This window comes from Rhineura floridana, chromosome 3 (assembly GCF_030035675.1).
Source record: "Rhineura floridana isolate rRhiFlo1 chromosome 3, rRhiFlo1.hap2, whole genome shotgun sequence".
In the NCBI taxonomy this organism is placed as follows: domain Eukaryota; kingdom Metazoa; phylum Chordata; class Lepidosauria; order Squamata; family Rhineuridae; genus Rhineura; species Rhineura floridana.
Genome location: NC_084482.1, coordinates 198,440,527 through 198,454,408, shown reverse-complemented (window position 1 = coordinate 198,454,408; position 13,882 = coordinate 198,440,527). Strand labels below are relative to the sequence as shown.

Sequence of the window (13,882 nt, the reverse complement as noted above, 5' to 3'; positions counted from 1 at the left end):
GATTGCAACGATAAAGTTTATATTTCTAAAGCAAATAAAACGATTACAACCATGAAAAAAGAGAATTGTAAATACAATTTAAAACTGTTCCATATATAAAACAAATATAATAAAAACAGTTTAAAAATGGCACAAAAAATAATAGAAGTTGGGTTTTAAAAGCAGTACAAAATGGCCATGTATGGCATAGACTGATTCATCCAGCTGTCAGAAGAAAAATGTTTTCAGTGGTTTCTGGACAGTGCAGATAGTGCGTGCTTGTCATCTCTCCACAGGCTGTCATCTCTCAGGCCGCATTCACACCATACATTTATTCCACTATTATTCCACTTTAAACAGTCATTACTCCCTCCAAAGAATCCTGGGAAGTGTAGTTTATGAAGGGTGCTGAGAACTGTTAGGAGACCCGTATTCCCCTCACAGAACTGCAATTTCAAGAGTTGCTGGGAAGAGGAACTGTTAAACTACTCTGAGAAGTATCGCTCTGTGAAGGGAATAAAGGGTCTCCTCTCGATACCCTTTACAAACCACCCTTCCCAGGATTCATTGGGGGAAGTCATGACTGTTTAAAGTGGAATAATAGTGCAATAAATGTATAGTTGACAGAGAACCATAAGAACTGTGGAGTGAAGTCAGAGACATTATCAGGGAAGAATGCAAAAAGGCAATACCTCTTGTTAAAAGGAGAGAAAGGCTTCAGTGGATGACTGAAGAAACTCTGAAAATGGTTAAAGAGAGAAGGGAAGCAAAACCAAAAGGAGATAGAAACACGGTCAGAACCCTAAATGCAACAATACAGCAACTAGTACGTAGGGACAAAGAGAACTATTATAAAAGTTACTGTATAGAAATAGAAGAGCACAACAAAAAGGGAAGAACAAGAGCCCTGTTCCAAAAGATTAGAGAAAGGAAAGGGAAGTTTAAACCAAGAGTAGGGATGTTGAATAATCAACAGGGGAACACACTGACTGATTGAGATGAAATAAAAGGAAGATGAAAGCAGTACACTGAAGAATTCTATAAAAGAGATGCCAGGATGACAGATTCATTCATGGAGGAACCATATGATGAAGAACCAGAAATTCTAGAATGTGAGGTGAAAGCTGCTCTTAAAATACTTGGATGAAACAAATCACCAGGAACAGATGGCATACCAATAGAGTTGCTACAAGCTACTGAGACTGAATCTGTCCAAATTTTGACAAAAGTCTGTCAAGAAATATGGAAAACTAAACAGTTGTGATCGTATCGCAAACATACATTAGATAATGGAAAAGATCAAGGAATTTCAGAAGAAAATCACCCTTTGCTTTATAGATTACAGCAAAGCCTTTGACTATGTAGATCATGGAAAACTATGGAATGCTTTAAAAGAAATGGGGGTGCCACAGCATCTGATTGTCCTGATGCGCAACCTGTACTCTGGACAAGAGGGTACTGTAAGGACAGAATATGGAGAAACTGATTGGTTCCCCATCGGAAAGGGTGTGAGACAGGGATGTATTTTATCACCCTCTTTATTTAATCTATATGCAGAACATATCATACGGAAAGCGGGATTGGACCAAGATGAAGGAGGTGTGAAAATTGGAGGGAGAAATATAAATAATTTAAGATATGCAGACAATACCATACTACTAGCAGAAACCAGTAATGATCTGAAATGAATCCTGATGGAAGTTAAAGAGGAAAGCACAAAAGCAAGACTACAGCTGAACGTCAAAACAACAGATGATTTATGTAACTTTAAAACTGACAGTGAAGACATTGAACTTGTCAAGGATTATTTATACCCTGGCACAGTCATTAACCAAAATGGAGACAATAGTCAAGAAATCAGAAGTAGGCTAGGACTGGGGAGGGCAGCTGTAAGAGAACTAGAAAAGGTCCTCAAATGCAAAGATGTATCACTGAACACCAAAGTCGGGATCATTCAGACCATGGTATTCCCAATCTCTATGTATGGATGTGAAAGCTCAACAGTGAAAATTGCGGATAAGAGAAAAATCAACATTTGAAATGTGGTGTTGGAGGAGAGCTTTGCGGATACCATGGACTGCGAAAAAGACAAATAATTGGGTGTTAGAACAAATTAAACCAGAACTTTCACTAGAAGCTAAAATGATGAAACTGAGGTTATCCTACTTTGGACACATAACAAGAAGACATGATTCACTAGAAAAGACAATAATGCTGGGAAAAACAGAAGGGAGAAGAAAAAGAGGAAGGCCAAACAAGAGATGGATTGACTCCATAAAGGAAGCCCCAGACCTGAATGTACAAGATCTGAACAGGGTGGTTTCTAATAGACCACCTATTGGAGGTCGCTAATTCATAGGGTTGCCATAAGTCATAATCGATTTGAAGGCACATAACAACAAATGTATGGTGTGAATATGGCCTCAGCTTGGCTGCAAGCTGGGGCAAAGCAATGTGGCCTCTGGTGGGGTAGAAAAGGAACTGGGCTTGGCTGCCAAGAGGTGAAGTGGAAGTTAGGGAGGAGGCAGAAATGAAAAACGTATGTTGTCTTTGCCAGCCTGAGGCATAGGGAGTAGATTTCAGTGTGGGCCCCAAGATGTGGGCTAAGACTTCAAGATGGCAGCCACTCACACGTTGGCTCTTGGGCCTAAACAACATAGCTACCAGAGTTGTATAGACAGCATTTTCAAGAAGTTTTATGAGAGCCTCTTTGGTACCGAACAGCTGAGAGAGAGGCAGAGAAATCCAAGATGACAACAAGCTTCCTGGAAACAGTCGGTGGCCAGTCGGCCATGACTGCTTATATCTTTAACAACCGGTTGTTATGCTTTCAGGTTCTTCACATGGTGGATCTCTTGAAGCGTGGCATTGGGGTGCATCACAGTGGCATCCTGCCCATCCTAAAGGAGGTAGTGGAGATGCTGTTCAGCAAGGGCCTTGTCAAGGTGAGTCCCCTGAGTTTCATTGGAGAGCCAGCGCGGTGTAGTTGTTTGAGTGCTGGACTTGGGGTGGAATAAAAGTGAAAATAATCAATTGGGTTGGGGGGGAGAGAGAAAAAAGAAAGTGAGCAGGGCATGCAGCAAGAACTAGTGTGGTTAGTGGTTAGAGGGTTGGACTGGAACCTGGGAGACCAGGATTCATATCCCCACTTAGCCATGAAGCTCACTGGGTGATGTTGGGCCAGTCACTGTTTCTCAGCCTAACCTACCTCAGAAGGTTATTGTGAGGATAAAGTCAGGAGGGAGAGAACCATGTTTGTATGCCACCTTGAGCTCCTTGGGGGAAAGGTAGGATATAAATGTAGTAGTGGTAGTGGTAGTAGTGGTAATAATACTCCTGCCGGGAGGAAGGGCAGAATATAAATCAAATAATCAATCAATCAATCAATAAAAACTTAAAACCATATTCTCCATTGCTCTTGTTTAGATCCTCTTTGCCACTGAGACGTTTGCCATGGGGGTGAACATGCCAGCAAGGACGGTGGTCTTTGATTCGATCCGTAAACACGATGGCACAAACTTCCGGGATCTGGTGCCAGGTAGGGGCAAAACCGGAGGAAGAGCCTGTTTCTTCCCAGGTGTCCTGTTTTGCAGACAGCAGTGGTAATGTACCTATCCTAGGCTTGTATCCAGTGCTAGACCCATTGAGGTGAATAGACTTGACTAAGGCTGCAATCCAGTGCATGTCTGCTCAGAAGGAAGCAGGTTCAATAGGGCTTACCCCCAGGTCAGTGTGTATTGGATTGCAGCCTAACTTCGATTCATAAATTTCAGTGGGTCTACTCTGAGTAGGACTTAATATTTGCTCCCCCCCTCTTCCTCCAGCTTTTTTGTTTGTTTCTTTATCTAGCTGCTCTCCCTGCTGCTTATCTTGATACCATTAAAGATGGAACCCACAGCAGGGATAGCTTGGCTGCCTTTCTGCGGGGGAAAGAGCAGGGAGGTTCTACAGTAGGCGTAGGGAACTTTGGGCCCTCCAGATGTGCTGAGATCCAACTCCTGTCAGCCCCAGCAAGCATGGCCAATGATGATGGGACTTGTAGCTCAGTGACATCTGGAGGGCCAAAGGTTCACCACCACACCTGCTCTACACTGGCTGCTCCTGCTCCTTTTGGCCATATCTTAAGATCGAAGTTTGTATGTAGTTGCCATAGCATTGTCTTGCTGCTTCTCTCCTGCAGGAAAGTACAAAGCAGCCAGGCACTCTCAGCTGTTTGTTCCACCTTCCTGGCAGCAGGACTCGTAGCAGCAGCATGCAGACATTGTGTTGCTCATTGACTCACCTGGTGACAAACAGCTACTCTCCCCAGGTGGCCAGGCAGAAACAAAGTGTGCCCTCTTGTTCTCCCAGATCTTCATAGATTTCAAGTTGGCAACTATAATTATGAATGAGCCACATGTGACTCCAGTGTCGCTGTCTATGTTGACATTCTCTCTCTTTCTCTCTCTCTCTGGCACAGCTGAGTACATCCAGATGGCGGGCCGGGCTGGGCGCCGAGGTCTTGATACCACTGGGATGGTGATCATCCTGTGCAAAAACCAAGTGCCTGAGATGGCTGACCTTCACCGGATGATGTTGGTGAGTCAGACATACACACATTTTTTTCCATCCTTGATGCATTTGGTTCATCTGCAATGGGGTGCTCTTAAAGTGTTGTGACTGAAATTACATACCATAAGAACTTGCCTTCTCAGTCAGTTCAAAACTTAATTTGAAGGAGGGTGTGACAGCCTCACAGAATCATAGAATTGGAATGGGCCTATAAGGCTATCGAGTCCAACCCCTTGCTCAATGCAGGATTCCAAGTTAAAGCATACCTGACAGGTGGCTGTCCAGCTGCCTCTTGAATACCTCCAGTTTTGGAAGCTGCCCTTATTTGATCTTGGCAACCAGTATTCAAAGACCACTGAACGCTGAAGTGGCCATTAGCTATTCTGCCTGATCAATAGGGGATATTCCCCATGAATTTGTCTAGTCTCTTTTAAAAAGCCATTTCTATGCTTTGAAGCAGTGTGAATTTTATGCAAGCTGAGGAAATTTTAATCATTTTTAATTTTGCATGCTTCTACAAATTTTATTATTTTTGGTATAATCACCTGTATGCCAATACCAGTTTGACTGTCTGACTGTTCTTGTGTTTATGTAGGCAAAGTCCATACATGAGAGAGAGAGATTGGCATTGAAAGTTCTGTCCTTGTGCTCTGGAAACATTATTTGGTCATCTCTCTAACTTTGGAGATTTTGGCAAACATTGCTCCTGTGCAGCCATAAGTACTAAAAACTTGACTGTTGTTTTTAAACAAGAGCTGAGATTCTCTGGAAGCAGGTTTTCTGTGCCATGCACAGGCATCCCTGCCAGTGTAATGCACACTCCCTAAACGTCCCTTAAGAACCTAAGAAGAGCCTGACAGCTGGATCACTCTAAAGGCTCATTTAGTCCAGCATCCTGTTCTCACAGTGGCCAGCCAGATGCCAATGGGAAGCCCACAGACAAACCCTCATCCTCTCTTCCTCCAGGGCAAGCCAACCCAGCTGCAGTCCCAGTTCCGCCTAACCTACACCATGATCCTTAACCTGCTGAGAGTAGAAGCACTTCGAGTGGAGGACATGATGAAGAGGAGCTTCTCTGAGTTCCACACCCGGAAGGATAGCAAGGTGGGCGACTCTCTGGGAACAATCTCTGGGATCCAGCGTGAGGGCACTTGGGGAGTCCTGGGTGTGAGCAAGGCGGAACCCTGAAGTCCTCTGTTATGTAGGGAACTCCCCCTGCTCCCAATACACACACACACTCCCTATGAATCCAAGGCTGTATGGGAGGAAAGGAGGAACAAGAAGGGACCTGTAAATCAGGGCTAGGAGCTTATCCCTTCCATTGTTGCTGGAATGCAACTCCCATAATTCCTGATAATTAGCTATGCTGGCTGGGGCTGATGGGACTTGGAGTCCAATAACATCTGCAGGGCACCTTTTGTTGCATTCGATGGAGGTTTGTATGAAAATATATAAGAGAGCAGAGGAGCATGGGAAAGAAATTAGAAGGCAGCTGATTGGAGCCCCCCCCTCTGAGATGAACATGGTGTAACATAAGAAGCAGGTGAGGCTGTTTGTCAGTCTATCCCAATGTTGTCTACTCTGACTGGCAGCAGCTCTCCAGGAGAGACTCTTTTCCCCTCATCGGCTACTAGGGATTGAACCTGGAATCTTCTGCTTGCAAAAAGTGTGCTCTGCCATTGAGCCATAAGAAAGAGAACAGTGGGTGCTGTATGTGCAGGCCTCCCCAACAGCAGCCTCTTTCACACTCTGTCTCTCTCTCTTGCTCCATCGGTATATGGGAAGGAAGGCAGAAAGGTGTCAAAGATTGCCCCCTTGGGGTCCCTTGATCTCAGCACCCCAAGCGGGTTCTTTGCTTCCAAGGACAGTCCCAACACCTTTGGGTCTCTGCTTCTCAGGCAAACTTTCCCTCCTTCCGGATTAAGTTTATGGTAGTAACTGCCACCACCCTTTTCTAGCTTCCTACTCTGAGGAAGGGGACCTCAGAGCGCCAGCTGAGTTCCTAGAGCAGACTTATTGTTACAGCCTCTGCTCTAGGGCATTAACCCACCTAATGAACAGTAGTCGGTAGTGTGTTCAGCGATCAGGGACTGAATTTTAGAATCATTAGCTCCAAGCAATGCACACCATTTGTAAAAGGGTAGTTTATTTAAAAGAAAAGAAAAATATATTCAAAAAGAGAGCAGCATTTGTTTCCTTAAAGCTAGTCGCCCCCGCAGCCTGGCTTTGAGAGATACATTGGAATAACAAAGGTGAGAGATTCAATACAGACAAAAGAACATGATGAAAGCTTCCTAGCCTAAGATTTTCTACTCACAGTATAGTAGCCTAGTTCCCAATGGCTTTTACTAGAATCCTTAGACGAGTCAAGGTGGATGGTAATAGGGAACCACCAACGGAAGGATCATCCTTCATTTTTATGGAGTTTAGCGGTCAACAGGGAGGGGGGCCAATTAGCCATCCTAAGCGCCCCTTCCGTGACCACCTCCTTTGAAGATAAGGGGGGCTAAACAGTCCCACCCAGGGGTCCTGATGTACAATACCCCCTCTTCCTGACTTTCGATTTCAGGAAGCAGATAAGAGATAACAAATAAGGTTCAGTTGCATCTTCTTGACTTTTGCAAATTGCCTGTCTGGGACTGAGCCACAGACCTTCCTCAGCAGGGTGTCCCAGGGATCCACAAGGCTCCCAGAATTCTCTCTGGTTGAACCATTTTAGCTTGACCAAAGTTAGCTATTCTTGACAAAAGGGCCTCTTGGATTCTTTTTACACCACTCCACCAACCTTGACCCCCTTCCCTCCTAGATCCATGAACACAGAATTGCCCAGCTGAGCTGCATCTTGGCCAACATGGAAGCAGCAGATATGTCGGGGCAGCTTGGTGACTTACAAGAGTATTACCACCTGGTCCGAGAGCTACAGGAAACCTGGGAACTCATACAGGTATCGAATTTGGAGGGATCTGGGGAATGAGATACTTTTTCCCCCCTCTTACAGTTGGCAGAGTTCACATTTGGAACTGACTGGCTGATGTGGCAGACATATTGCCAGGTGCCTCTAGGTCAGCCTTTCCCAACCAGTGTGCCTCCAGATGTTGTTGGACTACAACTCCCATCTTCCTGACCATTGGCAATGCTAGCTGAGGCTGATGGGAGTTGTGGTCCAACAACATCTGGAGGCACACTGGTTGGGAAAGGCTGCTCTAGGTGGTGATATTGAGACTGCAACAGCTGCCCTGAGACGGATGCTTTGGGACAAGATGCTCCTTCTTGTTTAACAAGAGGGCAGGGCAGATGCAGGCATTTGTAGGAGACCCCCTATTCCCCTCACAGAGCTACAATTCCCAGAGTGGTTGAACAATCAGTCCTTCTTCCCAAGGAACTCTGGGAATTGTAGCTCTGTGAGGGGAATAGGGGGTCTCCTAACAACTCTCAGCACCCTTAACAAACTTCACTTCCCAGGATGCTTTGGGGAGGGGGAGAAGCCATGACCGTTTAAAGCGGTATAATACTACTTTAAATGTATATTGCAAATGAGGCCTTAGACAGCCTTTTGCCAACCTGGTGGCCTCCATATATTGTGGACAACAACTTCCATCCTCCTCAGCTGGCAGGACCAGCAGTCTGGGAGTGTTCCCTTCCTCTGCTGCAGAGCAGTTTTGGCCCCTATCGGGCTTCTTTTTCAAACCTTGAGGGTCCCCCAAGGCTGCTGATGCGTCTCTCTTGTGTATGGGTGATGCTGTTCTTTATTATTATTTATTTTAAAAGCAATTTAATAATAATTGTTATGTGCCTCCAAGTCAACTACGACTTATGGCGACCCTATTAAAAACAATTTTAAAGTTCAGTACAGATGCAGACGGGGATTAAAAAATCCCCACGTAAAAAAGAGAGGCCTTCAATAGGCGTAAAAAAGACAGTGGAGATGGTGCCTGCCTGATACGCAATGGGATGGGGTTTCAAAGGAAAGGCTCTATAGGCCCAATTCTTCCATTATTATGGAAGGGACCTCCGGGTGACATGTTGTCTGTAGGAGGCCCTCTCCTGCACAGTGCAGGGATCAGTTAAGCTACATAAGCAATGGCAGTCTCACACCTGACATCAGAAATAGAGGGAATTATGGGATGGGTTTCCAAAATCCCAACACTTTGCCCTCTTTGCCCTCTGTCGTGGAATTTACGACTGGGCTCTTTTTGGAGGAGACTTAAGAATGAAGCCAAAGCCTGGTTTAAGGTCGTTTATTCAGCCAAGCGCTTCGCTGGAGCAAAGTACAGAACTCAACTCAAAATGGTGGTCAGTTACATACAGATATATACTCCCACATTCGTCATGACCATGGCAACAGTTTCATCCAATTGTTCCAAGCTAAAGTGCCATAGTGATGCGCTGCCCCCTGTACCAACCATCCTCCTCTATGCATTCCTGCGATATCAGTATCCTTGGCACATATTCACTCTATTACAGCAGGGCTGTTCACTATTGTCTACGTGACCCCCCCCCTGCTTACAGGGAATGGCAGTCAGAATTGTTCAGGATCAATCAGAATCCTCCTCACCTCCAAGAATTGGCAACAAGGAAATCTGCTTTGGAAATGTTGCCTTGCTGTTGCGCGTTCACCTAAGACTACAAATCAATTTTGATTTTAATGTCAGCTGAAGGTTTCAAGGTCTAAATATGAGCCGTTTAAGAGCACCCTGAAGAGCGGAGAGCTCTTCTTCTTTGGGTTAAATAGATTATAGAGGGAGAGGAAAGACTTCGGAGAGGTGGATTTTGGATCTTTTCTGCTCCTTCTTGTGCTTATGGGACTGGCCTGTCAGAAGGAAGCCTTGGGTAATAGAATACAGTGTGTTTCCATTCCACTTATGATTACTTAAGGGAGGGGGGGCTGCTTGTACCTTTGCCTGTGTGTTCTTAGCTGTTTCTCATTTTCAGAGGCGAGTCATGGAGTCAGTGAATGGACTGAAAGCCCTTTCTGTGGGACGAGTTATTGTAGTGAAAAATCAAGAGCACAGAAATGCCCTGGGAGTGATTTTGCAGGTAAACCGGTGTGTGTGTGGAGTTTGGGGGCCTGTTGCAGCCTATGCTAAAGAACCCCAAACTCAGTGCTCGCATATATAGACAAATGTAGCGTAGCTATAGAGGTATCATCACTATTATTACGGATGGATGGGTGGATTTGGGCTTGGAAAAGTCAAGGATTTGAAGATGGTGTGGGCCGGGGGGGTGGAGAAATTGTGGCAAGGCTGACGGGGACTTCGGTAGGGCATGGAAGCTCATGACTACCGGTCACTGCATCCAAAAGCCTAGATTTTTCTTTTCAGGGGCTTGAATAGTCATGACACGCAAATTCTCTCCACAAGCATTGGATTTTTATTTTCGAAATGGAAGCTGTTCTCTTGTGCTTAAGCAACTAAAATTTTTATTTATTTATTTAGAAAGATTTACAGACCGCTCAATCATGAAACTCTCTAAGCCAGTGGCTCCCAAATGTTTTTCGCCACAGACCACTTGAAATTTGCTGAGATCTTGGTGGACCACTTAATGGTTGTTCTGCCTGTTGTTACAATTGCTGTGTTAGATGCTATACGATTTTCAGTTGTATTTTATTACTATTTTTATTTCTTACAGACTGTATTTTATTGTATTACAATTTGAATTCAAATTGTAATACGATAAAAATACAATATATGCTGAACAGAAGCAGCAATGAAAAGGCAATTGATAATCAATATGAGCATTCAATGCAATGGATGTGCTGTCTCCAATCTTCAATCACAAATCCATAGAAATGTCATGGACCACTGGTGGTCTGTGGGCCACAGTTTGGGAACCCCTGCTCTAAAGGGGTTGATTAAATTGCCTAATAAAATTGTCAGCAAAATATAGCTAAAATCTACAAACTGTTAAACACAAATATGTGCAAGATAATCAATAAAATACTGATAAAATCAGCAAAACCTTTAAAGCAAACATGGGTAACTAAATTATATGTCTGGGTAGTCTTGCTGAAATACAGTTTTCAGCAGGATATCTAAACCAGTATAGTAAGGCTGCCTGCCTACAAAAGGATGTTTCATTGACAGGGTCTAACTCTCTCTTTGTTAAAAAAAAAGACAGAAGGAAGTCATTGTTATGCATGGACCGTGGACTTCTTCATGAGCATAGTTCATACAAGTTCCCCTATTGCAAAGGCAGCGAAACCTTTTGCAGGAGTAACTTGCACGTCACCCCTAAAGTGTGTATATTATTCACTAATAGGCAAAAAACCTTTCGATTTAAGAATGTACCTACAGCCAACAAATATTCTATGAAACTTTAAAAAGCAGGGAAATTGGGCAACTATTGTGAATGCACCAGGGGAGCAGGAGACCTAACCTCCTGTGTGAGATATTGTACTGCCCTGCAAATTTGTAAAAATGCAGACACAATTTGGGTTGGTCTTTCACAGTCCAATCCACTTCCTGTGTAGCTTGGAAGAATTTGGTAACATGTGCTCCCCTTTGCAAATCAAGCTCTCGGGCCTTGACTTCAGGTTTCTTCTGACACGGCCAGCCGAGCCTTCAGCACACTGGTAATGTGCGAGAAGAACCCGACGGAGGGGGATTTGGCTGCAAACAAGGAGGCTGGTCTTCCTTCCCCTCCAGAAGCACCTCTTCCTGACGATCTTCTGCGCACTGAGCTCTTCCTTCCAGAGGGTAAAATGAAGCTATTTTTTTCTGGAAGGGGAAAATAGGGGTTGCATATTGAGGAGTGAGGCTTGTGGCTTAGATTACAGGGCGGCAGGCTTCAGGCTTGCAGGGTGTTTTCTTTTTCCTAGAACCCAGAGCTCCGTTGCAAAATAGTGGCAGGGGGTGGGAGCGTCCACTTGGAATTAAGGAACAGGGTGCCTCTGAGCACATGCTTGGCCAGGCATTTGTTTTTAGTACCAGAACTGAATTCACAACCCTTTTGCATACAACTTCACTCCTGGTCTTCTCCTTCTCACCCCTGACAGCTTTCTTCATCTCAGCAGCCTGACTTGGAAGGGAAAACCTTTTTGTTGTTCCTGTTTAAAAATAGACAGCAAATTGCTCAGAGTAGACCCTGATCTACCTTTTGGTGACCTTAGAATAGCTAAGAGGGCGGGAGCCAAAAATCCTCTTAAATTATTGTGAACAGATCTGCTTGTAGTCACATAAAAAACTTAAAAGGAACTCTTAGAGAGAGAACATGCAAAGTTGTGTGCGCACATCAAATGTTCCAAATAACTGGAGACTTCTGAATGGAGCAGGAGCAGGAGGAAACAAGTGGCTGAGATGAGGAAACAGGATCAATGTCCCTCCCTTAGCAGCTTTTCCAATTATTGCTGGCAAGAATTTAGTTCAAGAGAGCTGGAAAGTGGCTGAGAAAGAGGTGATATGTCTAGGAATCCATATTGCGTAAATGCTGGATTTGGCCCTGTGTTCTGAGTTGGGACTGCTGATGGAAGTTTGCAAACATCTTTTCTCCACCGTCCCACCTAGGCCCCTGCGGACACACCATAAAGAAACTGGGCCCATCTGATATTTTTGGTATCACAACCAAAACTCTGCGAGTCAATGCCGAGCGCATCCTGGAAGATTTCAAGAAGCGACAGATGCCCAGGTTCAGGTGAGCTGGGAGAGAGAGTACGCATGCTGCCTGGGCACACTCTTCACACGTTGCTTACTTATGAGGAGGACTGTGATCCTCATTCTTGCCCCACACATATTCCTCCTCTGGCTTCCTCTCCGTTTGAAAATCAACAGGTTGTATTTAGCTAAGCCCTAATCAGAGTAGACCCATTGAAAATGAACCTGAGTTAGTCCTGTCTGTTAACTTCAGTGGGTCTGTCCTTGAGTAGGATTAGCATTGACCACCACACAACTATTCCAGGAAGCTGCAACAAACTGTGTTCTGGGAAATTCTGGGGTTTCTTAGAAATCTGTTCTGGGTTCCTTAATCATTAGTAATAGCAAATGATCTCTACAAGACATCTTGCATGTCACTATCAGCCCTTCCCTGAAGTTATCACTTAGAGAAGAAGGGGTGTCTCTGTATTTTTCATCTGGGGTAATGGCAAAGGCCATCAAGCTAAACAACAGCACTGAGTGTGCACCACAGAGTCCTTGGTAGCATCCAGGGGTTCCTCAGCAGATGAGTCTATGTGGAAAGGGTCCCCTAAGGGTTGAAACATTTAGGGAGGCAGAGCACATGCTTTGTATCGAGAAGGTTCAGGATTCAATCCACAGCATCTCCCAAGTAAAAGGATCAGGTAGCAGGTAATTGGAGAAGGCCTGTCCCTGCCTGAGATCCTGGAGTGGTGCTGCCAGTCAGAGTAGACAATACTGAGCTAGATGGACAAATTGTCTGACCTAGTTCAAGGTGACTTCCTATGAAGGATATTTGTCTGCACCAGGGATGGGGAGCCTGTGGCCCTCTGGATGTTGTTGGACTCCACCTTCCATCAGCCCTGGCCAACAAGGCCAGCAGGAACGGATGATGGGAGTTGTACTTCAACAAGTCTGGAGAGCTGCAGGTTCCCCATCCTTGGTATACAAGATGATTATGCTCACCCATTGCAGAATGGCTGAGTTCTCCGTGATAGCAGAGCTGTGTAAAGTACTTTGGATTGGAGAGGGCAGGAAGCTTCCCTTGTCTCTTCATTCTCCCTCTCCCTGGCTCCAAATCTCCTGATAAAGTTGGTTTCATAGAAGGAGATGGAGACACCTGTCTACCTGCCTGGTGTGGTTGGTGCTTCCTATTTTGTTTTGAGTCTGCTTGCCAGAAGCTTATGTGCCTGATCTTCCCCATACTTGCCTTGCAAAACCAAAGCGTTCCTTATATGTAGCAGTGCCTTTTAAAAAAAATGCAATGGACACCCTTGGGCTGCTCACATGGTAGGGTACTTCTCACCACATGTGTTAATGGTTTGCTTTAAGGGGTGGGCGGGCAAACTAGACTAGATCTTAGAGCACAAGGGTTAAGAAGGCACTGGGTTGTGGTTGATGGTTGTGGGGTTTGTTTGTTTTGAGTTCAGGCATAAGAAGTGTTTCACAGCCTCCTTTTTTTTCTTTTCTCTTTCACCACCTGCAGGAACGATCCTCCTGGGCCGTCTGCAGCTACTGCAACCCAGGAGCTGCTGCGCCTGGCCGAGGGCTCTCCAGAGGGCCTCCCCCTCCTGGATCCTGTGAATGACCTCCAGCTGAAAAACCTGGAGGTTGTGGAGGGCGTGGTGAGGGCCCGTCACCTGGAGGAGATGTTGCCGGGGTTCCAGTGCTTGCACAGCCCCCACTTCCACGTGGAGGTCAGCAACGGGGGCAGGGGATGGAAAACAGATGGAGCAGAGCAGAGA

The 13,882-nt window shown here is 45.2% G+C and overlaps 1 protein-coding gene across 1 annotated transcript in view; it reads left to right on the top strand.

The window, feature by feature from the left end:
• SKIC2 (SKI2 subunit of superkiller complex) overlaps positions 1-13,882 on the top strand; it is a 40,787-nt gene that overhangs the window by 23,538 nt on the left and 3,367 nt on the right. The window contains exons 17-25 of the mRNA XM_061619437.1: positions 2,814-2,924; positions 3,406-3,517; positions 4,439-4,557; positions 5,497-5,634; positions 7,337-7,474; positions 9,463-9,567; positions 11,063-11,225; positions 12,033-12,159; positions 13,624-13,834. Of these exons, the coding sequence (XP_061475421.1) occupies positions 2,814-2,924; positions 3,406-3,517; positions 4,439-4,557; positions 5,497-5,634; positions 7,337-7,474; positions 9,463-9,567; positions 11,063-11,225; positions 12,033-12,159; positions 13,624-13,834 (1,224 nt within the window). The remainder of the gene's footprint in view (positions 1-2,813; positions 2,925-3,405; positions 3,518-4,438; positions 4,558-5,496; positions 5,635-7,336; positions 7,475-9,462; positions 9,568-11,062; positions 11,226-12,032; positions 12,160-13,623; positions 13,835-13,882) is intronic.